The following is a 27,552-nucleotide window of genomic DNA, read 5'->3' on the forward strand; positions in this document are numbered from 1 at the left end:
CCAGGAGCCCCTGGTCTTTCCCTGCAGAGCTGCTCCAGCAGACAATCCCCAGCCTGTGCTGGTGCATGGGGTTGTTCCTCCCCAGGTGTGGGACCCTGCATTTGCCTTTGTTGAATTTCAAAAGGCTCCTCCCTGTTATACTGAATTTTCTTCATCTCTATTCCTGCTCATCTCTGCACTTTTTGATTACTCAGTGTTTCCCCTGATATGGGCCTGCATGACAATTCATTTCTATGGACTAACTTTTGAGGCCTCTGAAATCCAGAGTCACTGGTAGAACTGATTAAATGCTAAAATCTCCATCCCATAAGAAATGTTATGTATATTTCTTACCAGATTGTAAACAGTTTCAAGGCTGGAAAGTTCGTTAATCTTTTACTTTTCTTATATGTTATGCAATCAGTTCATCTGGGAAGTCAGTAAGACAAATGATTATTGATTAGTTCAGGTGATTTATTCTAATGGGATCTGCCCAAGTCCATCCTGCGTGGGAGTGCTGTCTTGTTAAAGATGATGATATGCAGGGGGATCAAGTTCTGAAACCTCTCCTCATGCTCTTCATTCCATCTTCCAAACAAAAGATTCTGGATAGTGGCCAGACTTGGAAAGTAAGTCTATAGGGTTCACAAAAATAGTATTTTAGTCTGATATTTCCTGATCTGCTTATAAAGACAGTCTTTGCAATAGGGAGTTTTTGTAGTGGTTATACGTGGGTGCACCACAACCTTCCACCCTCTGCATACTCACGTAGACTTACATCTCATTACTGTCTAGCTATTAATTTTATGTGTCTGTGAACAATGATGGCTTCAAGTACTAAGCTGTCAATATGACTTTCCCAGATGAACATCTGAGTAGGCGTAAATGTCATGATAAGCATACTGCCTTCATGTATCACAGAAAGTTATTACCTCCTTTTTGCTGATTCTTATGTAACTATACTTTTGGCTGATAAAGTAGAATAAATACTTATTATTTTTCATAGTCAACTGTGTTAAACATATATATATATCTATCTTTGTGAAAATTCCTCTTACTGATAGTGATATTTTTCCTTCCAAATACCTTGAATGCTTTCAAGAATTTTGGTATGCAAGGGTTATATACACTAATATCAATTCAAGTCGCCAACACCAATTTGCCTTCAGAAAAAATGGAGAAAGAAATTAATTGAATACTTCCTTTTACTTAAAAAAATGTAAGAACAATCTTTAGCGGTAGCATCACTTCATACCACTGCTAAAAATGTATCTGTGGGGCTGGACTCATCCACACCTTTGGAAAATTATAATAAATTTAAACATAGTATTTATATTTGTTTTGATCTTTTCTTTCTGTGAGTTTTACAAATTGAAATAGTGTTAGAACTATAATAAATAGCAGGAAAATAATATAAAATTACGGCATGAAATTGATACTTTAGACAAAACTGATGATGCCCTTCAACATTTCCACAGTTAAGATAGGTATTGTTAACGCAGAATAGCACAGAAAGATATTATGTAGCAAAAAACCCCCCCAAACAAACCAAAACCAGCATGATCAGTAAGCTCTTGTAAAAGCACATGTTATTATTATTTACAATACAGCATGTAAAAAGATTTTAAGAGTTTCCTGGGCAGTATCCTCTGGGCTGTTTATGTTCCTGACTGCTGGTGTAGCTGATAGGCTGCACTGAAAGTGGTGCTTCTTCCTGGGAGTCAAAGCCTGATATATGTGATGAAATGCAGAATACTGATAATCAGAAAAGAAAACCAAACCAGAACTTAAATGCAAGATGTTTGGGGAATTCATATGTGAATGTATGGGCTGCCAGTACTCATTTTATTTAGCATTTACTGCTACTCCAAACAGACTCTTTTAAAGGAAATTTTTTATTATAATTTTGGAGGGGGGGAGTGGGGGTTGTGTTTGTGTCAGGGTCAGGAGCAGATGCTTAAAATTTCTGATCTCCTGTTAGACCAGTGCATGAAAATATGAATCAATGCTGCCTGCTATTTTAAGCCCTTAGAGATCTTCTTTTCAGTGGCAATTGCAGAACACGAGTGTGAAAATGTTTAAACCAAATTTTCCCATGGCATCTCTCAGTGTTCATGTGATCCTCAGTGCCCAAAGGCTTTCAAAAAAAGTGTGGAGATGGAAGTATTTCTTATATCTTATGCCTTTCTAAAAGATAGTGCTGATTTTATGTATCCATTCATTCACTTATTGAATTTAATAGAAAATGGTCCTTTGCTTCCATTTAACTGTTCTAAGTCAAAGTTTCTAAACATTCTTCTCTTGGTCTACCTCAGTGAAGAGCACAGTTGTGTGCAGGACATAAGAAACTATGCTCAGGAGTGACTGATGGCTGTTAATGAAATCTCAGGAAAAATAGAGAAATGAAGTTTGAATTTCTAGGAAGTAATTAGGGTGTTTAAGTGCCTAGACCTGAACCTTTGATGGAAACTAAGCAGAGGACTTTAATGAGACTTTTGATAGTCTTGCCTCAATATGTGATGCCAATAAATTCCACCATTACAGGATTCTTCTTGGATAATGGACATAACACTAATTATTTTACTGAAGTATCCATTTGCCACAAGAAATAAATGCAACTCGTTGTCTTCTTACCCATTCTACTCCTCTTAGGTCCATTTACATGTACCTGGGTTTCTGCAGATCTTTCATCATATCTCATAGCTTAAAACTCCTCACAGTTCTTGTTCTGCAGTTTTTTTCTAGTGCTTTTTCCCCAGTTTTCTCCCCATACCAGTGTGGAGAGTTTAACAGTCTGGCAGTTTAAGCAGAGTCTCATTTTTCTGTGTGTCTGTTTTAACCCTTGGTCTGGAAAAAAATGCTGCAGCTTTTTGGGCATATGCCAAAATGAAAAAAGGAAAAGTGCCAAGTTCTTAGTTTTAAAATAAGACCAGCAAAAGTATATGAAATGATTCATCACTTCCTGGCAAGTGTAATTATCACTGCAGTCACCAATCTCTATCTACTTGCACCCTTTAAAGATGTGCTAAATGTTACTGTAAGTTCCAAAAGTTATTGTTTCAACTGAATCAACTAAAAAAAAATTGGAGCATCACAGGTGTGTGCTTTAAACAGGAAATTATGCTGATCTCCAGGACTCTCAGAGCTGCCTTCCTTTAGCTTGGCCTGCAAGAAACGTGTCACCACTGTGTAAAGATGGAATATGCTGGGTTTACGGTACTGGCTATACAAAGGAAAGTATTTTAACTGTTTTAGCTATTGTTTGTCAGTGTTGGAAGCTGACTGCTCAAATTCGAAACCAGTTCCACCTCTTATCTGGGCATTTATTCATTGTCTAGACTGGGGCATGTACTTTTTTAATACAGTTTAAGCAAATCACTTGTAGTTTCACTCCTATAGATGCTCCCTGGTAATTATCTGTAACCAAAGATCTTATTTTGACAAGGTATAGTTGTAATTTCTCTGTATTTTGAACCTTATAAAAATGACTCAAAGCATAATTGATTCTGCCTATAAGTAAACCACTGTGGGATGCATTCTTACCAGTCACTGCTGAAAGTCTAAAACAAAAGTCAGTCTTGGTAACATATCAGTGTACTCATTTCTCACTTAACATATGTTGTGAGATCTTTGGGGTAGCAATGAGCTTTTTTGTTCTGTTTGTATAGCAACTACACACTGATGTCTTTATCTATCGCTGGGAAATTTGGGTAGTATCACAGCAAACAAATGTTTAAAATACATGGTTTAAAAATTTTACAGTACAGAAAATTTTTTCCAAATTGTTACGAATGATTGCTGGGTTAGTGAAAAGTCTTTACCTAACAAATAAATGCTATTAATAAGTATTTCAGCATTTATTTTTGCATGCCACCTAAGCTCTGTTTGTAACCAGGGGAGTTGGTGCAAAGAGCTGCCTTTATTCCCCTAGTCCTGTGGCATTCAACTCTAGCTGAAGGTCTCTCCTGTAACCTTGTGTTGTTGTGTGTTAGGATCAAAGCCTTCCCAAAACATAACTCATCCTGGAATGCTACTAAAAATGGAGGAATCCAATGGTGTGTAACAAAAAAAATATTAAGAATGGCAGAAAGGGAGGAGGAAATTACTTCAGTGGAAGTAGTAAGGGAGGGAAAAGACCTAAAAATCTCCAGAAGTAATAACTGTAGAATGGCCACAACTGACATTATCTAAATTCCTCCTATCACTCTGCCCAGTTGCTGATTAGCTACGTTAGGACAAAACAGCATTTCAAAGTAGCTTTCAGCTTTAGAATGAGTGAATATATTGTCTAAGAGAACTGTGTCAAAGTGTAGACATTTCAGTACTTTTACATCAGGAAAATAAATGGATATTTATTTGTGTATTGTGATATTCAATTTAGAATCTTGGGTTTACCTTTTAAAATTTAATGGTATCAAAAAGGGCTGGATATGGATGTAGATTTCCTTTTAGATTTACATTAGAGTAATTAGGTAGCTGGGAAGAGTGCCAAACACTTATATCATCACCAAATACTGCTGTGAGACGTACTTGTCAAAGAAATTAATGTCAAAATGACCACTGTATTGCACAGTGTAATGGCAACCTTTTATTTTTGCCATGAGAATTTGTAAAAAGTAAATCAAGGAAATGCACAATATTTCAGTGTGATGACTAAGGGGAACCTTGAAGCTCCTGGGACACAACAGAGGAATCTTGCATCTTAACATTAACGATTTTCATCTGAATTGTGTTTCAGTGGTTTGGTTCAAATGCCCAGTTGATGGTATATGACTGTAGTCAGAAGGTACCCATGTAACATAGTTCAGAATCAGAACAACATAATCTTTAGAATACAGAACTGTTATCTTTGACTCCTTCAGGAAACCTGTATGAAGCTGACTTGGGAAATATCAGTACTCTTTCTCCTTACTCTTCCCTCAGTAAAAGATGCCAGTGAAGAATCCTTTAAGAAGCAGAAACAGGACAACCTGCTTTAGTTTTGTGTCTGCAACTTAAGGGGATGCTGTTCTTGCATTATAAGTTGCTTAACTTGAAAGATTGCATTGTGTTGATGAAAATGGGTAAGTAGGTTTGCTGAACTCCAGATTGGACTAAAGATGTTTTTTACTTAAGATTATGTATATGCAACAAATTACACGTATCCCTATGGTTTAGTGAGTCAGACTGGTCAAGTATACTGGCATTTTTCAAGGTTCTTTAGTATTTCTCACTGTGATTTGAAGGTTTATTTGCATTACTGACTGAGCAAGTGTCTGATATCATCAATAGGGTTTGTCAGCAAGCTGGCAGAACGTAAGTTTTCCTTTCTTGGCACAGATAACATTAAGAAGTTTATCAGGGAATATTATGCAGACTCAAAATCTGTCAAAAATATGAATGACAGTGTGACAGAAACCACCTGCACAGCTCATGATATTCTTGGAGCAAAGTACCAGCAGGAAATCACTGCAGTATTTCAAATAGTAAGTATGGTTTTGTAACAAGGCAGAAATCTTGAGAACCAGTACACATTTACTTTTTGTCACTTTAAAGCAGTTCCTTAAAGCTTGTACCATACTGAATGTGTGGCAAATGCTAGTAAGAAATAGCAAATTACATATCCACAAATTAACAAAATCTGTTTGAAACTAGGGCACCTGCTATATAACAGGGACAAAAAAAGATACTACTAGATATGACTGCATAGGAAAGGGGTTTTAAAAGAAACTGTTGTTTTTACCAAGTCACTGAAATGAAAGTTTGCTTGATACAGGAAAAGAAACAAAGGTAGAAAGAATACTTAGCGCTTGCAAAGACTTTTAGTCCATAAAGTGAAACAGCTTTTGAAGGGAAAAAATTTCACCAGCTCTCAGTGATGAACTGAGGCAGTCTCAGTTGAAAGTGACCTGTCCAATATCAGTCAATGGACTCACAAAAAGCTCAGGACTCTTGGGTCACAACCCAGAGTCTTATCTGTCAGTCCACGCTGTTTACGCATGTATAAAAAGGAAAAATAACCAGGTTATTTTTGCCATTAATCTACTTTAAATGCCACTCACTTCACTTAACAAAGGATGTTCTATGAAGCGATCAGCTTCCACCATCAATATGGCATAAGTGTGCAAGGCTTTGCACAGTATTAGCAGTAACAAGCTAAATTTCTGTAAGTAAGAATTGAAGCTGCCTAGTATGCATTCAGATGTCACTTCAATGTCATAGCTTTAGATTTCTGTAACAAAAATCGTGAGGATAGTGTACTCACTACTCATGATGTGTGTAGTTACCAAGGTAGCTTTTTAGTTGGGGAAATATCCAATGTATATTTAAATTTTAGTTGTAAACATCAATTTAGATAGAGTCCAAGGAAGGATCATTCCTTAAAATAGTTGCCAGTAGAAGAATATTTTCTTGCAAATTTGAAGGTATGCTTTTGATACTAGTTGGTTGAAACTAGATTGTAAGTGTGATTTGTTTGCTGTGTGGTGGCTTTGCCTTTCAGACATAGTTTTTCCCCAGCTGTGGTCACTGAATGAATACAGTGGCTTCCTTCATTGCACCTTTTTTTCTCTGATTCTTGAGAAACATATCCATATAATTGCTTTTAGGGCTCAGATCAACTTTCTAAGACTCATACACTGGCTGTAAATTATATTTTGCAAAGAATTATCAAAGGTTTTTTGTCAGAATACAAATACAAGGGTGTTTCCACAGCTCTGAAGACCTCTGACATGGCTGTATTTTTTTTCTTTAATTTGGAATAATATTAACTTATAGCAAAACCTGCAAATACAGGGAGACAAGTTAGAATTCAAAGTGATACTTACTTGTCCTAAAATGCAGTAAAATTGCCAATCCTTTATCACATTCATGCGATAGTAATCAGCTGTGCAAACATATGATGGGGTTAAACTAGCGACATTGCAATACCACAGAAAAGGATCTGGGAGGTGATCACAAACTTGAACAATAGTAAAGTGTCCTGCTGTTATGAAAACTAATAAAATATCGTGCTGGGAGATACGATCTCTGCTAGCACTTGTGAAAACTGACATAGTGATCTGACTTCTGCAGTTCATGCATCTCTTTCCAAATGCTGATCATTGTCTTGGCTTGCATTATTTCTCTTGGTTGCAAAGCACTGTTTTTGTATCCCATTTTGAGCTTTGCATGTCTATCACAGTGCTGTTCTTGAAAGGTTTTGTACCCTTTTTAGTGTTTACAATGTCAAACTGAAACGCAAAATGTTCTTTTTTTGGAAATAAAATTTGTGAAGAGCAAATACAGTCTTTCAGTCATATGGTTCTGGGACACTTGTCCCAGATCATCATCGTGTTTTGTTTGGTTTTATGTTTGTTTTCAGGGAGCCGGACTGCATGTTTGTGTTAATGAGTGATTGGGTCTTCCCCTTCTTATTCTTTTCAAGAATATGTGTTTGCAGTTTTAGAATTTTCAGTTTTAGATGGAATGCAATTTTCTTCAGCATCTGCAAATACAGTTTCATAGTTAGTGTCATTACTTGATCTAACAGAAAAATGCTGAGATGTGAAGTGCCTCAGAACCAGTTATTCTAAGAATTAAATCTACTTTCTGTCTTATTTCCTCATGGCTGGCAGCCATTGCTGGAAGAGACCAATGAAGCATTATTTAAATCTGCAATTATTCCTGGTGTTTCCAAAAAGCTGCAGGTCTGTGAGTTATCAGTGGCTCCCTTCTTGCAGTCACGTTTCCTGCTTTTGATACCCTGAGCCACTTGGAAGCCTAATTCATCATTATCCCAGATCACTATTCCTCCATGGATATGTAACATGAGCTTCTGCACAGCACAGTAACTGAATGCCCCATGAATCCCCCCCTGAAGATATGGTTCCCTAAACCAGAAAAATCCAAATCACAAAAACAATAATTTCCACAGGGATATGAAAGACAGATATTATCAGAAATAGAAAACAACATGGTTTTATATAGACATGTTCCTGGCATTTCCTTGGTCTTCCCTGTATTTTCTTTTCTAAAAATGATCACACCAAACAGCCTTAGCAGAATTGACCTGAGTAGCCCATGACATTTTCCTTAGGCTATATGTTTTTGTGAAATGTTTTTTTTACTGTGGCATATGAGCTGGTCTGTAACATATCACTAAAAGAATAATTTCCTAAAGGTCGAAGAGTATAATGGAAGAATTCAAATAACTAATCTGGATAAAGATATAATTAAATTGTATTGCTTCAAGTGAAAAAAATTTGTATTTGTAACTGAAATTTTACTGACAAATGTGATGTGGGCACAGATGCTTGGCTGTATAGAATCAGGGTAAAAGCTGGATTCATAAGTGCCTCACTCTTTAAGGAAGGCTGCTAAATGAACAATTATATTTTAGCGCCTGTCATACAGTCATTAATTATAAAAAGCTCATTTCATTTTACATGCTACTTAAGTGCACACCATTGTTAAATCCTTTATTGTTTATATATATGTCTCTTTAGGGTAAAGTCACTTCACTGAATCAAACCGGAATCATTGTGTCATTGAATTTAAAGATTTAACGTGCTATAGTGGCCTCGCAATAAATATTGTGGGTTACTTCAAATAAAACTGTGGAATAGGAGCACCTGTCTCAATCTGAACACAAGAATTAACTGAACACAAGAAGTTCAAGCAATGAGCCTCAAGAAGTTGAAGAGTAGTATCAGGAAAAAGGGTGCAAGCTCAGTCTGCACCATTTGCAGTGAGGCACAGGTCGCTGGCAGGGGAGCATCGGCCACCAAATGGTTTGACCCATGCCTGGTTATCTCAGTCTAAGGCTTGGAGAAGATATTGTGCTAAGTGCCCTGCTCAGGCCTCTTCTCTAACATTTGGGTTTCTGAGCTGTACTAGTGCTGCCATCAGGCTGTATGGAGAGATGTTTACTATCATCATGGCAGATATTGCTGTTACTTAAAAGAGTGTAATTCCTCCCTTGGAAAATTGCAGTAAGCTTTGATAATATATCTGGAAGCGTATCTGACAGTTAATACCCAAATTCAGGGCTCTTGGGCATGAAAAGGTTTAAATTCAGCGGAAAGTGTGTCTTCCCATAGCTTTACTTCAAGACCCCCAAAACCTGTTTCTTTAAAGAAATAGAAATAGTTTCTTCCTAAGTCTATCTCAAATTTTATTTTTTACTGCTGATGTCCTGATTGGTCAAGACCTATCATGACTTGATAGGTCTGTTTGTTGGGAGCACGATTTACCACATAAAACAAATGGAATGAATATTGCTCCCTCTGCTCTTTGAGGATCACACTGACAGTGAGTCAGTCATAGTGAATGCTACTGCCATCAGTGGGACCGATGTTATAATAACTTCTCTCCAATGTGAATGAAAGGTGGTCTGTTTTTCAAGATGTCCAAGATTAGACTTCTGCAACTCATGGTGGGAAACACTGAATTAATCAAATTTTGTTTAACTGTGATGAATCTTAATGAATTACAATTACAACTCCAGGCAGTGCTACAGACTGGGAGTAGAGTGGCTGGAAAGCTGCCCAGTGGAAAAGGACCTGGGGGTGCTTGTTGGCAGCAGATGAACACGAGCCTGTGTGTGCCCAGGTGGCTGAGAAGGCCAGTGGCATCCTTGCCCACATCAGGAATAATGTGGCCAGCAGGACCAGGGCAGTGATTGTTCCCCTGTACCCAGCATGGGTGCGGTTGCACCTCAAGTACTGAGTTCAGTTTAGGGTCCCTCACTACAAGGAAGACATTGAGGTGTGGGAGCGAATCCAGAGAAGGGCAATGGAGCTTGGTGAAGGGTCTGGCAAGTGAGTATGATGACGAATAGCTGAGGGAGATGGGGGTGTTTAGCCTGGAGAAAAGGAGGCTCAGGAGAGACTTTATCACTCTCACAATTGCCTGAAAGGAGGTTGTGGTGAGGTGGGTTTTGGTCTCTCCTCCCAAGTAACAAGCCTAGTACTTGATGAGATGAAATGGCCTCAAGTTGTGTGAAGGGGTGGTTTAGATTGAATATTAGGAAAACTTTCTTCACTGAAAGTTTTTAAGGTTATCAAGCTTTTGAATAGGCTGCCCAGAGAAGTGGTGGAATCACCATCCCTGGAGGAACTTAAAAGACATGAAGATGTAGTGTTTATGGACATTGTTTAATAGTGGACCTGGAAGTGTTAAGTTTACAGGTTGACTCAATGATTTAAAGATCTTTTCCCACCTCAACAGTTCCATGATTATTCCATGAATTGATGGTGTTACGTGTGCTCAGCTGCAGCCATCACGACTGCTTGGGCCTGCTTACATCACCAGTATGTCTTATATTGTTTTTTTCTATATGCATATGTTTACTTCTTGTACCAAGTGGTCTGGTCTGAAGATTCAAAAGAGCAGTGGAAAAAATATTCTGATAATAGCAGAGTCACTGAGTGCTTGACATTCTCTATGGCACCGCTACTGGGCTTCAGTGAAAACATCAGTTTGTGATACACGTGGTAGTATCTGTTTCACACTGTTTGACTGGATGGGATGTTGTTATCTTGGGCAAAATAATTCCAGTTCTAGCTTGTCTTGTCAGGATAGTAGCAGATAACTTTAATCAATGTATGGACCTCCCTGCTTATTTATCAATTCTGCAACAAGTTAATTAAAAATCTGCTGCTTGGCTATTTATATAATTAATTTCAAATTAGTCTCATTATACTTTACTGCTTGACAATAACCTGCATAACAAAGGAGACTTACTGTGCTCATGGCAGTGGTATTCAAAAGCTGTTGAGAATATGTATTTTATATTAACAGGAAAGTGTTAAATATTAGGGGAGATCTGATTTTATTACTCATAAAAATTAATTATTAATATCAAAATTTAATAGGTAGAAGAAAGAAAACAAATACTGGTGTGAAATGTACTTGCCAAAGAAGAAATTAATGTTGAAATGACCACTGTATTGCACAGTGCAACGGCAATCTTTTATTTTGTCATGAGAATTTGTAAAAAGAAAATCATGGAAATGCACAATATTTCAGTGTGATGACTAAGGGGAACCTTGAAGCTCCTGGGACACAACAGAGGAATCTTGCATCTTAACATTAACGATTTTCATCTGAATTGTGTTTCAGTGGTTTGGTTCAAATGCCCAGTTGATGGTATATGACTGTAGTCAGAAGGTACTCATGTAACATAGTTCAGAATCAGAACAAATAACACAACTTAGCATGTTTTTTGATAGGTTTAGGAGAAAAAGCTGAGATAGAGTGTGAAGAAAATCACTTCATCTTTCCACTAGGGGGTGAGTGTAACTGAATGATAAAATTCTAAGAGCTAGAAAATTGACACCATAAATACACCCAGTCTTCAGATAACATACAATATTATACAGCGGTCAGTTTTGATATATATATTATTAAAAATATTTTCCAGCTGTTGTCAAGATGTTTTTAGACACTGGAAAACCTTTTTCTTACTGAATATTGGGGTTTAACTTACCATTCAGGAGTAACTCACAAGAAGTTTGATAGTTCTATGAAGGACATCAGTGCACAGATTATGTCTAAAATTCTGTTCTTTGTTGCTTTTAGTTCAATTTTAAGATTTAGTATGAAAAATAGTAACTCATTCTTTGGTCTAGGTAGACACAGACCATATATAAGGAGTTGAACAATGCCCTGACGAGTACTTTTTGGTTTTAGTAGATAATCAAAGCAGCTCATTCTCTGGGGCTGGGAGCATAGCCAGTTACATGTATGCTAAACTCATATTGATAATTGCACGGAGAATGAAGCCAACTACAGTGTACCCACATTCAAACATCTTGGAGAATTTAACTAGCAAAATTAGTCTGCCTCAGCCTTGAGTTCAGAGAGATTATGGTATAAAATGAATGCATATTGAATTTTTGTTTTAGCTTGTGGCTCTAGTAAAGTTTTGAAATTAATTTTTCTCAAATGGGATTTTAAATGTATGAATAAAAAGAATGTGTTTCCATGAAGAGGGGAAAGTGAAAAAAATCTAGGCAGACACTTTGTAGGAAATCATGAGTCATTGTTTATAAACTGTAATGCTTGGTGTGTTTCACATTCTCTAGTCAGGTTCTTTTTGCTTTATATTTCTGACAAACTTTTGACCCTTGATAAAAAGCATGAGCACTGAACTACTTTTAAGCACCATTTCTATTTTTAAAATTTGTTGACTAAATAAGTGATATACTGACAAATTCACTGTAGATTAACTGACAGTCAAAATTTATCCCAAGGAGTCCTGTACTTGAACACACTAGTGAGCCCTTCTTGAGGATCATTACCAGTGCATTTGAAATAGTTTCAGAGTTTTCTCATGCCTAGACTACAATTAGCAGGAGGGCCTTGTTTTACATAATTTGGTCATCCTAAGAATTAATTTTACCAGGTGGGGAGAGAGAAAACTATTTGATATATAAAATTCCACATTTCTCCTTTGGTTGCTGTTTTTCCTCTCTGGAAGTGCTGTTGCCAAATAACAGGGCGAGTTTTCTTCTGAGTCTCTGTAAAGTTTTGCTGGAAAAGATAAACTTCCTGCTAGTCTTCTGTCATGAGTACACATATACTTGGCACATTTAGAAGAATGTCCTCACAATAAATAGACTTGGGAAGAAGTCTGTGGGGTGCTGGGAAGATAGTGAGCTGGTATAAGGAGAAAAATAATGTAGGTAATATAGTACAAGGAGAATAAAAGCTTTTGTGAATCTTTTTATCTTAGAAAGACAGTACTATGTATTGCAAAGGCTGTAATAGAATCCAGATAGGAAGAAAAAAAATTTGGATCATTACTGTATGCATTACATTTTGTGAATATCTTTATAATAGAAAGATAAGAATGATCCAAATGTTATTGTCTTAGAAGAATCAATTTTTGAGTCACGCACAAGACATATTTTGTCTATGGCCATGTTACAGATCTGAGGATAGAGCTGAACTCAGAATTTCATTTATCACTATTTTTAAGGCTTAAAAATGATGGATGTCAGATTTCAAGACATCTGTGGGGAAACTGTAATTTAAAAGCAATTTTTCACAATCAGAAAGCAAAGATCTGTTATTAGTGTTGCTATTTCAATGAAACAGTTTTGTAAGATGATTTATAATCACCTGTAGAGTTTTTGCTGGGTCATCTTTTTTTTTTTTTTCACAATGGCGTTGTGACCAAAGAACAAGTAGCTGATTGAAAAGACACTGCAACAAGTCCCAGATTCTGCTAATCCCCTAGGGAAGAGTATGGGTTTATACTTCCAGATAGCTTCTGTGTCAGTCAAACTGGATGCCAGAAATCTAGTGATGAAAACCAGAAACTCTCAATAACTGTGCATAGACCAGGGTATTTTAATCAATTATAATGAAGTAAGTTTCAAAAACCTAGGAAATACATGATCTTGGAGACCATGATGAAACACAGTGCAAAATATTTTCAAAATCTAAAATGAAAAAAAAAAAAAAAAAAAATTAAGTTTTCAGATTCTGCCACCTACACAGATTTGAATGTGGCTTACAAAGAAAAAACTGTAGTTGAAGAGGTACCTAATGATAGATTCTTGCCTCTTTGTTCCAGACATTCAGATGAGAACTACAGGATATAGAGAAAATTGATGTAGTCTACCATATATCTTCTAATTCCTTGTAGCATAGCCTCTGTCCTATTAAGTGCTCATATATTTTCCATGCAGAACTGCAATTTAGCAGAAAAATTCTTTTAGTCATGATTTTGACATTGTCCAATAGCCATGCTTAACATAGGGCACAGTTAGTCATGTTTTCCTTGCTGGACAATTCTGAATTTCTAAACTTTTTTTTTTATATTTAAATATTGTAGCAAACAGATACTGGCATGTATTTTAATCATTCCCTTGAAAACGTTTAGCAATTATCTTTTTCTTGATTTTATGTAGACCATCTGTACTAAGTTCTGGGGATTTTATTACCCTTTTCCACCCTAAAGAGCAACAGTATGCTTAGTCAGTAGTTGCTCTGTTGTCAGTGTACAGTTGCCATTATGTGTATACATTTAGAAAACACATGGCACATCAATTACTGTGTTTTCCGATACAGACTGAAATTCCATCAACTGTGGCCAATAATAATATTGCACTGGCTCAGAACCAAAGAATGCCATGTTTTGACTTGTGTATCTCAGTGCTAGTTTAGCATCATATATCCCAAAGGAATTTCTTTCTTCTCATTTCCCCTCCCTTGCTTTCCTTCTCATCCCCCTCTCTCCCTTCACTGAAGATGCAGAGTATAAGATCCTAATAGTACCAGGTAGAATCCAATAAAATACAGCTGTGACACTGGTCACATTCTTGAGAAGAGTTTTATTAATCAGGAAAATTAATGTTCTCCTAAGACATTGGTATTTGAATTTTTTTGTTATTTCTACTTATTTGCTTGAGTTTCGCTAGGACTTTTACGATATAGAAAAATATAAAAGCACAAGCAAAGCACTGGGAAGCTTCTTAAGCCAAGTTCCTGTGTTCCAGTCTGAGCAGGAAAATCTTAGCAGGGAAATTAATCTCCTGCATGACGGCATTGACGTAAGCTTCTGCTCAGTTTGTGTGTGCATGTAAACAGGGAAAGTAAGAGAGAGTAAAACAATTTTATTTTAGAATTTCATTTAGAATTTATTTTACTTAGAAAAGGTAAAAAGGGAAGGCAGAACTTAAAGGCCTGCACAAGTCTTTCATAGAGCTTCAGCACATGTACTACAATAGATCCAGTGACATTTGACAACTCTTCTATCTGCAGTCTGAATGAGTCACAATTCTCTTCAGTTCTGTCTGGTTTTTCAAGCTTGGAGAAGTCATCAGGTGAAATTTTAGAGTGGGTTTTGTTGATGTCAACAAGAAGAAACCAGTTGAGAGTGTCCTACACTGCTCAGAGTGCAGTAAGCTTAATGCAAACCTGGTATAACAGTTGGGTGAAACACCACTCAGCCTGATCCTTAACAGGAGGAATTGTGCCAAAGAATATGAAGAATGTGGGTAACTATAATTGAGCTCTTAAACCATTACACAAACACAGTCCTAGTAGGTAGTATTCTATATCAAGCATGACATGCTTGTGATAAAATTACCCTTTGCATGGCAGGCAATCACAGCATCTCCTTTAGCATTTAACCTGTTTCTGGGGACATCAGACATCTGGACAATTTTATTAGCTTGGTATAGACAGATTCAGAGACCCTGCATGGAGATTGGAAGCTGGTAAAAGGTGTGCAGAGAGGCTTGGCCCTCTTATTACGAGGGAAAGGAAGACTCTGGAAGCTGTTCTGTAGAGAGTCTTGTAGAGAGCCTTGGAAGACCTTCTTGCTGAAGTGACACTGATGGTATAGATAGATTTCACATAATCCACTCTGGTTTCTAATGCACCAAGTGTGAATCCTTAGTCTGTGAACAGCCTTTATCAAGTGAATTTATTCCAACAATCTTAGAAATAACTGAATAAAATTCTTGTTAGGGATTAGTTGCACTTTCTACTAGAAAAAGTTTTCTCTTCATACTTTACTTAGGGATTTAGTTACAAGTTTCCTAAACAGTAAACTGGTGCAAAGTATCGTACTGAAGAGTAAGAATTCTTTTCATAAGTTCTGCTTTAGATTTTTATGTTTCATACCTGTAAGAAGAGAAGCATGTAGAAATATGCTGTCTTTTTTTTGAAACTACATTAGTGCAGAAAATGGATGCAAAAAACTTAGCTCTCCACTTATTCCTTGTTGCTTGTGGAAAATTCAGGAAAGCCCCTGACTCCATACTTACTTATGGAAGCAAAACAGAAATTATGGTGTTTAATGGATTAAAGCTTTAAGTATCACACTTTGTTGCCTGAATGAAGGACCAAAGCTCAAAATTTGGGTTAAGTGGTAAATAGGTGGAAGATTGAAAAGCCCAAGTGCCACAGCTGATTGGTAAATGGTTTAATGCACACTAAAATCTGAAACTAAACAGCAGGTTTAGTTAGAAGCTGAAAATAGCAGTTGGTTACCAAAGAATTTTAGAAATATGAGGTTTGATGATGTATTTAGAGATTATTTAATCTATATTCTCATCCAAGGCAAGACTAATAATTTCTGAAACCTGCTTATATAGCCTTTTAAAAATCTATGCTTAGAAAGCTACTCATTGTGTTTCTAAGAACAGATTCCCTCAGCAATTAATATCCTTATTACTTTCCTTTAAAAAGTATTTTTTTCACCATTCAATCTTTATTACCATAACTTACAACCCTATGAGCTATTTTGCAGTTTGTTATTTCTTGACCACAGGGGTAAGGAAAATAGTCTGTTTCCATAAATTACACAGTTATATTTGTGTTCTGGAATATTTTTAATTAGGTTTGCTTTTCCTTAGGCTACATTGTGTGACCTTCTGTCTTTACTCATGAGTTGTTTTCTAAATTTCTGTTTTGTCAAGGTTTAGTCCTGTATGTGTCTGCTGAATCGTGTTGCCTCAAAGCAAAAATCAATGCTTCAGGTGAGCCTTAGGAACACAGAGAGTGGGAGGCTGCTCTTCTGGACAATACTCCTTTTATTACCTTCCAGAATTACGCTTGTTTTGCCTAAGACTGTGATTGTTTAGTGTATGATTCACTGCTGCTTCCCATGCATTTTCTGAAGAAATGCTGCCTAGCCAATGGCCCCTTGTCCTGCAGATTATTCCCACGTGTATGTAGAGCTTGGTATTTTTTATATCCTCTTTTTAAATTTTTTTTTTTTCTGAGCATTTCTGGAGTTTGCCAAGGACATTCAGAAAAGATTACTGTCTTAATATTGTTTTGGAATAAGAATATCTCTGCTTTCTCCATCCAAACCATTGAAGAAAATATTGGGTAGTGCTGGCCTTGAGACAGCAAGCTGCTTAGATAAATTATCTTTCTACTTCGACAGAATTACCACTCTTACAATACAGTTTGCCAGTTATTTTTCTCACTGATATTCCAGCTTTTTTATAAAGGTAATTTCTTTTTCACATATGTGGTTGATGACGCCTTTATAATTTCTTTGTCTCCCCTTTCTGTTGATCTTCCCACCTATGTGTCTTTCTACAGAGTTCGAAAACCCCAGCCAGCAATGCTTACACATATCTTTGCAGCCAGAAGGTATTTTAGCTAGAAAGTAGAAAGCATCAAGTGTCTGACACACACAAATTATGGGTTCTTAAATTTACCATCTTAATTGCCCACAGCTTTGAAATCAAAGTAGGAGAAATAATTACATTTCTAGACTTCTGGCAAAGAGCTACAGATCAATAAGAAATATGTGGCATTAAAGAAAGCAGAATAGAATGTTTTGGGTTCTACCTCATATGCAGTCTTTTGCCCTGAGATATAGTATTAAATATCAAATTACTTAACTGTTGTTATAGATATTGAAGTTTGGAAAACTCAGGTTCTGTGAATGGTAAAGTATTACAAGGTTTTGGTTCAAAAAGTCTTTGTTCACATTAACATATGCGTGGAAGATGAATTAAAATAACTAGCATCATATAGAGCAGTGGTCACTGGTTGTGATGGGCAAACAATAACAGCAATTATTGGAAAACAAATGGAGAAAAAATAATTTAGATATTTTCTACTTGAGTTTCGTCTAGTGTTTGAAAATTAAATAAGATATCTCTAGAGCATCATTTAAATATCTTTTTACCATTCTAATTAATCCTAAAAAGATTAACTTGAAGTAAGAAATACGATGAAGCTTGTCTATAACGGACATTTTAAAATTACAATAATGCTTTCAAGGAAAAGCTCATTGGAATTACACTTCCTCATTATAATTAAAGTGCACCTCTTCAGTGCATTCCATGTATCAGGTCCAGTATAACATACAATTTGGAGTACATATAGCCTACATATTGGAGTAATGTTACTCCAACATGCTCCAATTCTGCGATCTGCAAAGACTTCCATGTTGGTGAACTTCAAACACGTTATTTTTCCAGTGGGACTCAGGCTTCAGGCCTGAGTCTAGCTGATCTATCATATTTTTCTGTAATGCCTTCTGTCAAGGGATTTATGCAAATACTTATTTAACATGTAGACATGATTTCTGAATATTATAAAGAAGTCAGTAGGTAGTTGCTGTGTTGAATGAAAAAAATGGTCACAAAAGGCTTTTTGGAAGATGAAAATCAATGCAATGAACATGAAGTTGTGTAACATTTCCTATAAATATTATTAATATTTTCTTTCCTCCAGAATTCTTTGTAGTCAAAGTTTCACTGTGGGAATTTCAGCTCCCCCAAACAGTACTTCTTCTTCAAGCCATGCTTGAATGGAAGTACCATGAACAAAAACATGCATTGGAGTAGACCCAGAAAAACTTACTTTTAAGATGTTTGCTACTTTCAGGACCAATAAAGCTGCTAGATAAAAGGTTTGAGGGTTCAGCGGAAACATATTTGGTATAGCTTTCATTGAGAATTTGGAGAATTTTTTTTCCTTTCTTGTAACTTTTTAGATTTTTACCCTGAGCTACAGAAAATCCCTCTAAATAACAGAAGTATAGCAATATATGAACATAATGTGAAACAGAAAGAAAAGGGAGGTTTCATTGCAAGTTTTAGCTTTGCATATTATCTGTGAGTGAGCACACTTCAAAAAGCAGCAAATTATTTTGAAATGCTGAAATCCAGAGCATGAAAACTATACGAAGGAAATAGTAAATCTTGGCAGACAAGAACAAATAAGATGATGACTAGATGAAGAAGATCTTTAAAAATATGACAACACTCTGAACACCACATATTATTGAAGAAAGATCTTCAGATCCCTCCAGATCTTGCAATCTGATACAGGTAATTGTTTTCCTGGTGAAGGTGTATTTCTCTCTACTTCTCGGGAATAGAAATAGTGGGGAAATTGAAACTGAACTACACAAAATAACTGGTGATGACAGTCTGATATTTTTTTCTTTAGATACTCCTATCAAGAGTATAAGAGTATAAGAGCTGTGTCAAGAAAATAGTTTAATACAGTGTGGGGATCACTTAGTGGGTCCTTTCAGGCTAACAAAACTTGACACCATCACTCTGTTGTAAAAGCAATATATTTACCTCTAGGAAGAGACTTTATTTGTTTCAAAATCCACTTAACTCCTAGGTTTTCCTTTGTGAAAATACACATTAATATATGTTATCTCGGTGTTATATAGATATATTCCATGAAAATATTGTTAATTGAATAATAACTTGTGCATAATGTAATGTAAACTTTCATGGTCATATACAGCCTAAGGCATACCTTCCTTATCTTGCCTCAAACTTTGATAACGCCAGGGTTGTGCACTTAACTGTGTAAATCTGCCCCTCTTCTCCTCTCTTTCCAACCACTAATGCAATTGCAGGAGAATCCTAACCATCCTGATCCTACTTGTCCCATATCAGGAACTCCAGCCCGTGCACCCAGAGTACTCGGCACGAATCAAGCTGCAAGGGAGCTCTAGTGCTGGGACGTAGGGAAGAACCAGTGGCAGGACCTTGCCTCCCTCGACAGGAAGGGGGCACACGGTTCCATGGTGTGCAGCTGCACACATGGTGCTGCCTTGCTGCTGGTTTGCCGCTCCTCTGGCTGGGTTCCATGTTTCCCATCAAGACCTCTGCTAGCACAGGTTTGCTATGGGCCCTCTGACGTCTGCGGGAAATTGTGTCTCACCTGAAGCCCTCATGACTTGTGTTCGCTGAGAACCACGCTCAGCCGCTTCTGCTTTATAGCTTTGTTTACAGCCTGTGTTCGCTGCGGTTGAATTCCTCCTGATTTATGTCAGCGTGATGTCAGAGCAAGATTTTCAGTTTGGATCTATGTTGAAATCTTATCTTGCAAACAGTAACAGTTTTCTACTGACACTATCTGAACTTGGTAATTTTTGTTTTCCTCACTGATGTAGCTTTGATTTGTTTCATGTAGTTGTTGTCCTACCAGCTGCAAACACCATATTCTGCTTCAGCCAATTCTAGGTTATTAGGTTATGTATGCTAAAAATTATGAGCAGTGCTTTAATTTGCATAGTTATATCCACACATCATCCAGAGTGAATAAAAGCCAGATTGTAAAATAATTACAATCTCTTGAAGTAGAGCCAGCCTTACAGACCAGATCCATCCGTCTTCATTAATTTGTATACAGTTTTTTTACCAGAACAAATTTTCTGAAGGTACTCACATGGGAATGCTGAAACAGCTGCACAACTTTTATTTTGAAGAAAAAAAAAGTTGAGCCTCGGAACAGTGTGTTTTAGAGAGAGAGAGAGAGAGAGAGAGAGTGACTCTGCATTTAGGACTTTGACCAGTATGTGTAAGAAGTGCTCTCATGGCTGGTATAATCTAACAAATTTTTACCTGGGTAGCACTTGGCAGAGCTCCCCCCTTTTCTTGCACAGTTGAAAGGAATCCAGTGCAATTCTGCGCTTCGATCAACTTGACTCCAGTTTTGCTCAGCCTGCCCAGTTTGGTAGCGCACGGCTGTGCCTGGCTTATGTGGCCTCTATGGCCCTTTTCTGCTCCACTGTCAGAAAGAGGGAGGGAGGCTTCCCCCAGCACCAAAATACCATTCTGTGTGCTCTCTGCAGCACAGTAGCTAAGAACAAGTTTCCCGATTACTCCCTGGTTTTTTTTGGAGTTATTTGCTGGAAGAAGTCTTTTTCCCCCCTTTAAATGGATGATTGTGTTACAATCAAGAAAAAGCATCTCCAAAGACCAATCTTTAGGTAAGTGATGCTATTATTACTTTGAACTAAAAATGTTATGAACTTTACTCTTTAGTCCTATTTGTTGACTTAAAGTTTGTGTGCAAGCGCACAAAAAATTGTTGAAGATAAAGGGTTTAATATTGCATAACCTAGTAACATATTACGTGATTTTGGTTCTCAGAATATAATTTTTTTCCACTTATACTGAGACTTTATAAAAGTTATTTTTCTTCTCCTCTCTGTCCTCTGCATTCTCTAAAGTTTTGTGTGGGATTGTCTTTATTATGAAAGAGAGGCAGAGCAGTTTTTGAAAACTTTTTTTTTTGTGTGTTCTGTTTTCCTACAGCTCTGAAGCCCCTCAGTGTATTCTGGAATTATAAAACTTTAAAAGTGGAACGTGGTTCTTGGCTGGTTTAGCTGCTTATGTCTGGATGGCAGAGTTTTAATACTTGAAATGTTACACCTTTCAGAGTAAAGTAGCCTGCTTGCTGGGATGTGCAGACAAGTGCTCAAAGTCTAAATGATCTGTAAGACACTTCTGATAGTAAGGGCTCAAGTTTAAAGAGTAACAAGTTGGAATTTTAGTGAGGTGGTTCTTCAAAACATCCTCTATATATTAATTTGATCTCTGAAACATCTTTCTGATTATTTTCTATTTTAAAGTCAATTGTAAAATTCCTTTACAGATCAGGATTAGATCTAGTTTACTTGTGCTTTTAACCACAGGAGACTTCTTTTTTCCCTTTGTCAAGTCCTAGCTTCAGGCCAAATGACCTTGAGTGGGAAATAATATTTCTCAAACTGCTATGAATAAGGATGCAGTGGCTGTAAGATTAAATAAACCTGCAATAGTTCACACTTCTGTTTATGGCTGGTGACAATTTTACAAAACCCCAACTCTTACTGGGTGACGTCGGTAGGATACTGAAACCACAGTGTTGATATGACAAATAAATACAAGATTATAGATGGTCCCAGAGCAAATACAGGATTGTTATTTATTGAATCACCACTACTGATGTCATATATTATGGGAATCCAGTAACAGTTGGTGTTGCAGTTCCAGAGTAAGTTCAGACAGGTAGTCGTGCCAGGACTATGTCCTACTAATCTTGGATGTGGAGAAATCTTTCAGTAATATTACAGTTGCAGGGCAGAAAGGGAATCTGGACACTAAAAGGTTACTATGGAAGTGAAATGACATAACTGTTAACCTTAAATTTGAATGTCCTGTGTGTATTTGCTATGCAATTTATATCATAAATGAAATTAAACATTTTGCACTTCAATAAAGAAGAGCTAAAAAGTTCTTTCACAGAAAGATTTTAACTGACTATTAAGAGACATTTGATATCTTCCTCAAGGGATATATTTTTATTTAAGATAATAGTTTAATTGAATATATTTGTTTAAACATCAGTAACTATTTCCAAGGATCTGTGATAATTATCCTATAAGCTGCAATTAAAAAAAAAAATTTGAAATGCACATTCTTCAGTCTTTTGGGGCCATTAGAATTGCGGGTGAATAAATGCATATTTCCTGACGTTTGGTAATGAGCTATAGAAATCTGCTGTAGCTGGTGTAGTACTGGATAGTTTGCAACAGCTTTCTTAACGGATGTTTCCCTAAATTGTCTTGTGGGAGTGAACTTAACTCAATGAAATACAAGAAGTTTCAACATTTCTTACCAAAATCCATTCCTTCCAATCAGTTCTAAATACAGAACGGCAACTAAATACTGTTGGCATGCTTAATCCAGAGCGAGAAAACCCCTAATATGGAAAGCCCCCAAAGAGTCCATGGCTCTGCAGTGACTCTTCTGGCAAAAGATCTCTGTAATACTACAGTAAACGCTTAAGAAACGTTTCCAAGGTCGAGACCAGCATAATATTTTAGGCGGCTCAAACAGAAAGACAATCTCCATATGTCATAAAGATTGTATCATGTGCAGTAAATACAGATGCTATCCTATGTTAAAGAGCTGCTTTTTAAATGTGTGTTCATTTTCTTTACGACTTTGGAAAATATTTCTCTGGTGAAAAAATGTTCTCATGCAAGAATTGTGAAGATTTAGCCTCAGCCCTTTGAATCCTGTGATTTTTTTGTCCATGTAGGTGAAACAGTTTTACTGGGTACAAATCTTACATTAAGGTAACTGAATCAGCAGTCTATTAATTTTTTTCCTTGAAAAAAAAGAAAAAAAATTCCCAAGTTTGATATATATTTATATTTACCAATGTTTTGATGACAGTCTAACACTAATTATAGTTACTCTTAAAATACATGTCTTTCTGAGTTATGTTAGAACTCGGTAAGTACCTGTAAGTATCTTCCTACATAGCAAACTTGCATTTACAGTGGATCTGTACTTCTACTTAAGTTGTTTTTCCAGTATGTAAAAATGTAAGTATTTATTCTAAATAATCTTTTTGGTATTACCAATACTCTACATAAGAGGGGCATAGGTATTATGTGTCAAGATGGGAAACGCAATGACAAGAAGATATTTTTGACTTATTTACAAATTTTTTGCAAGTTCTGAATTCATGAAGAAATAAAAATATAAAAACAGTGGGAACTAAGTGTAATGTTTGGTACTTGCTACCCAGCAGTGCTTTGAAATAACTAAATTAATTCAGAAATATAACTGTGTAAAAAAAAAGCCAAGCTTACGAATCACATTAGACTGATTACTGAAGTACTAAAGAACATCAATTAGGATAAAATTTTTTAATTGCACCAGAAAAGACTGCCAAATACTTAGAGATTCCTGCATTCATTAATATAAAAGGAAGAGTCTGCTATATGCAAAGATATATTTCAATAGAAGGTGTAGCTTGGATATTTATTTGCTGTTTTAATGCTAACACGAATTACTCAGGACATTCCATATTTTTATTAAGAACAGCATCTTGAGCATATTTGCTGTGACTGGATATGGTGAAGTTAATTCAAACAATAAACAAATCAGCTTTTTTAAAGAAAGCAATGGGTGCCTCATGGCTCCTACTTTAAAATTGATTGAATAAAGCCATATGAAATATGCTTTAGGGAACAAATCCTTCTCTGTCAACTGCATAGATTAGATGACATAATAGGTGTTCTAGTGCTCAAATTTCTATGAATTCTGTTAACATATGAATCTACATGGTCATCAATCAAACCTTATACTGAAGCTAACATTTTTCTGCACTCTGCTTCAGTCTTTAGGGAATGGGTTGGGTTGTATGACTTTGGTCTTCCTGGTCTTGTCTGTAAATGGAAGCAAAAGGAACAGAGTGTCACAAGACAAGTAATTCTTTGGGTGTCTTTGCCTTGGTAGGGTCCACAAAAGCCTGCAATTAGTTCAAGAAACCCTTGGGCTTTGAGATTTCCAGATCAATGACAGCTGGATAAAAACAAAGAATTTGTCCTTGCTATGTAATGGCTTTGATTTAAGGCTCTTAGTGTGTTTAAAAAATATTAATGCATTAGTTTCAAAATACCTCCCTTTTGTTCTGCACATTTTCTGTGGTTTCATGCAATTTTGGATCAAGGGTTTTCCCTTAGAGCAATAGGAACAGGAAAATAGGGGCTCAAAGCCAGAGAAAGAATAAGGGTGAAAACCACTAGGTTTCCTGCTCCTCGGGGAGCTCTGGTGTCACCTTCTCTGTGGTGCCTGCATATGAGAAGAGCTCCTTGTACTGTTGCTGTTGTTCCAGTATCTTGTTCATTTACATATGAATGTTATATTAACTGCAATTAACTAGACTGGATCTCTCTGTAACTTTGAATTCCCTTTACTAACAAAATGACCCAGTCCAGTCCTTTGGTGTCTAGTCCCTCAAAACATATATAGCTGATTCGTTATTTCGTTTTACGCTAAGATTGATTCTAAATACTAAATGCTGTTGCCTACTGTAATCAACTAGCAGAAACTATTCCAGCACTATTTCTACACCACCATAGAGCACATAGGTAATTATATACTGTACAGAATATTGTTTATAGACACCTGATTTCCAGAGAATGTTTATACTGCTGTAATTTGTGGAATAAGAACAAGCCATATTAATAACTTTTGAGTTTTAATGATAGAGTAAATAATAATAAAATATTCTGTGACTCCTAGACATTTTAACTTTTTGCCAGAGACTCTTTTCTTCTAGAAAAAATATACTAACATGTAATTTCTAGCAAAAAATAACCATCAGTGTAATGGTTTCTCCTTCTTTCCTTTTAAAAATTCTTTTCTTCTCGTGAACGCTTGAAATATTCAGGAGTTTTACCAAGTACGAGGGATACATCCTCATACTATGGTAACAATTTTTTTCCTATTTGTGAGTTTTATCTTGCTCTCTTTATGCTCTGGCATCAATATAGTGTGTACTGACCAGGCATATTTTTGTTTTGCCTGGGTATAGCTGCTGTTGGCACCTTTTCAATTTGTGTCTGTAGGAAGGTACCAAATCAGAATAACGTATGAAAAAGAAGCAACTTGATAAGCAAGTAAAAAATTATGTACCTGTGGGCAGCAGAGAAAGTAGCAGATTTTAGCTGCTTAGAAGTTTGTAAAAAAAAAAAACCTGTTTCTCCCTTTATTTGTGGCAGCCTTTCAGTTGTGCACTGCAATTATGGTTGCATATACCTTATATATAATTATTCCTACTGATAGCTTAATTGTAAATTAATGTAGCATATTAATTTAATGAATGACAGCTTATTCCTGTGGTGTAGGAGGAAGGTGGGTGGGGAAGAGAAGACACAGTTGTCCTTTACTTCATGGTCTAAGGAAAGGCCAGAATATAAAAATGCAGCGCCACAAGAAGACCCTGAAATCATAGTCTGTTTCTTGATTTCCCCTTGCACTAATGACAAACTTTGCTGCAGCTTTGCAAACATACACATAGTTCATAGCCATGGCCATCCTGTTAGTGATGTAGTTTCTGCCTATGTGCTCCCTTCTGTTTCTTCCTGTGTGGCGTTAATGGCTACAGTGATGGGTAAGTCCCTCAAAATATTACATAGTTGTATTGATTTAAACTGTCAATATTTTTTTTTTAAATGGCAGAGCTGACCTATAAATTCCAGTGGGAAAGACGTCGGTGTAAAAAAGTAATTCTATTTAGATCTGAGGCTGAATGAAATTTCTTCCCTGGTGAGGAGATTTTTTTGTACTTTTCTCTCAAAAATCTGTTTAGTCCGACCTAAAAGCCATAACTCTGTTATGCTGCGTTCTTCACTTCCTTGGGACAAGGCCTGTGAGTGAAGAAGAAACACTGTAAATGGATATGGTGAGAAGTACTGGCCCACTGCAGAGAGTAGCAGTGCTTTATATTTTCAAGTTGGTGGGAAAAGCAGCTGTAGCAAAAGGTTAGAGCCACTCCTATTTCACAGACCTTGTAGCCTTCAATTTGGTGTGAGATTAATTTTTACTCCTCTCTTGCATTATCCTTTTCTGGAAAGTCATAGGTTTAAATCACCTGGTAAAAGTACCCTGTTCTGCTTTCCCAAAGCACCTGCAGTTCCCAGAGTACATGGCAGCTGTCTTGTTTCAGGGGAGCGTGCTTTCCATCCATGGAAGAGAGCCTGTGATGAAAACTGCAGTTTGTCCAGGCGTTAGCGAAGGCACTATGTCCTGTCTTGCATGTTTAAGTGAAAGGCAGGGTTTTAACTTGTCTCTGTGGTGCTGAGAAGGATGCACAAGCTAAGCACCTCCCTGGGGTCAGGGATGAAGACAGGACTCCTGCCTCTGTATCTGAGGTGGAAATTAGTGGAGGAGGGAGGAGAGGCTGAGTTAGTGAGGCACAGCAGTGAAGAGGTGAAGTGGACTTCCTTTATACAGGTTTTAAAAAACTACTTTTGTCAAACCAGGCTGAATATTCTCTAGCAGTCCTGGGCAGATCACAGGGATCTTGTAACCATTGGTTTAAAAACCAGACTAGGATGACTTTCTGGGTTCCCAGTTTGCCCGTGTGCACACAAATGCATTCAAAGCAAAAGAAATCCTGATTCACCCATGTAGCAGCATCACGTGTGCTGGAGTTGGTCACAGTGCTGAGATCCTCATTAAGCAGTCTTTACTAGTCTCCTAGGAAATTATCTTCATGAAATAAGAGAATGAAAACAGGGTATGTCAGGAAGACATGAAATTTAAAAGATTTATTTATTTTTTCTTTTCAGAGACTTAGTATTTCAGTGCATTCTGTGTTTATAATATTTTTGCTTGCCCTTTAGGACTTATTGGATAATGTCATTAAAAATTGTTTCCAAACCAGGAGAGAACAATAAGGAACAATCCAAACCAATATTCTGTTTATTACTGGATATTATGGAAATGTTGATTCCTGAAATGCTTAATTTTCCATTAAAAAGGCCTGCACTTGAAAGCATTCATTTTAATTTTTCAAAATTTCTCCTTTTATGTACATTAAAAGGCAGAGAGTAGAAAAAATGACAGAAGCGGTCTACCCACCTAACAATGGTAACTGTATGACTTACTTTTTAAATTAATATGAAGGTGAAAACAGGATTTGGTAAGACATGAAAAAGATTTTATATTTTAAGTATTTCTAAATTTTTGACATGGCTAAGCTACCCATGAGACAATAATAACAAATCATGAAGAAAATTAACAAAACCAAATTAGACACTGAGAAACAGTTTATGAAAAGATTTGAAACTGTTTTTCAGTCATAATTTTCTGAGTTATTCACTCAAGAATGGTTGTAAAGTTGTTTTAAAAATATGAATTTAGATCAATTTTATAGACAACTGCATAGGCTGCCTTGGCATAAACCTGTAATTTTCTGAATTCAGCTACTAGTGTGCAAAAATGAATTTATTATTATGTTCTCTTAGAAGAACTTAGTTGGCCATTGCAGCACTGCATTTAAAATAGTACCACTTGATTTAATATTCTTTTT

General features: G+C 36.5%; 1 protein-coding gene across 7 annotated transcripts in view; it reads left to right on the forward strand.

The window, feature by feature from the left end:
- Window positions 1-27,552, forward strand: part of PDE1A (phosphodiesterase 1A) — a 179,703-nt gene that overhangs the window by 44,844 nt on the left and 107,307 nt on the right. Inside the window, exon 1 of one of the 7 annotated variants that reach the window (XM_008634710.2) lies at window positions 20,135-20,662. The exons of the other annotated variants lie outside the window; for them this stretch is intronic. Coding sequence (XP_008632932.2) covers window positions 20,610-20,662 — 53 coding nt within the window. The 5' untranslated portion in view covers window positions 20,135-20,609. Of the gene's footprint in view, window positions 1-20,134; window positions 20,663-27,552 lie in introns of those variants that run through there. 7 annotated transcript variants of the gene reach the window in all.

Source organism: Corvus brachyrhynchos, unplaced genomic scaffold (genome assembly GCF_000691975.1).
Source record: "Corvus brachyrhynchos isolate BGI_N302 unplaced genomic scaffold, ASM69197v1 scaffold255, whole genome shotgun sequence".
Classification (NCBI taxonomy): domain Eukaryota; kingdom Metazoa; phylum Chordata; class Aves; order Passeriformes; family Corvidae; genus Corvus; species Corvus brachyrhynchos.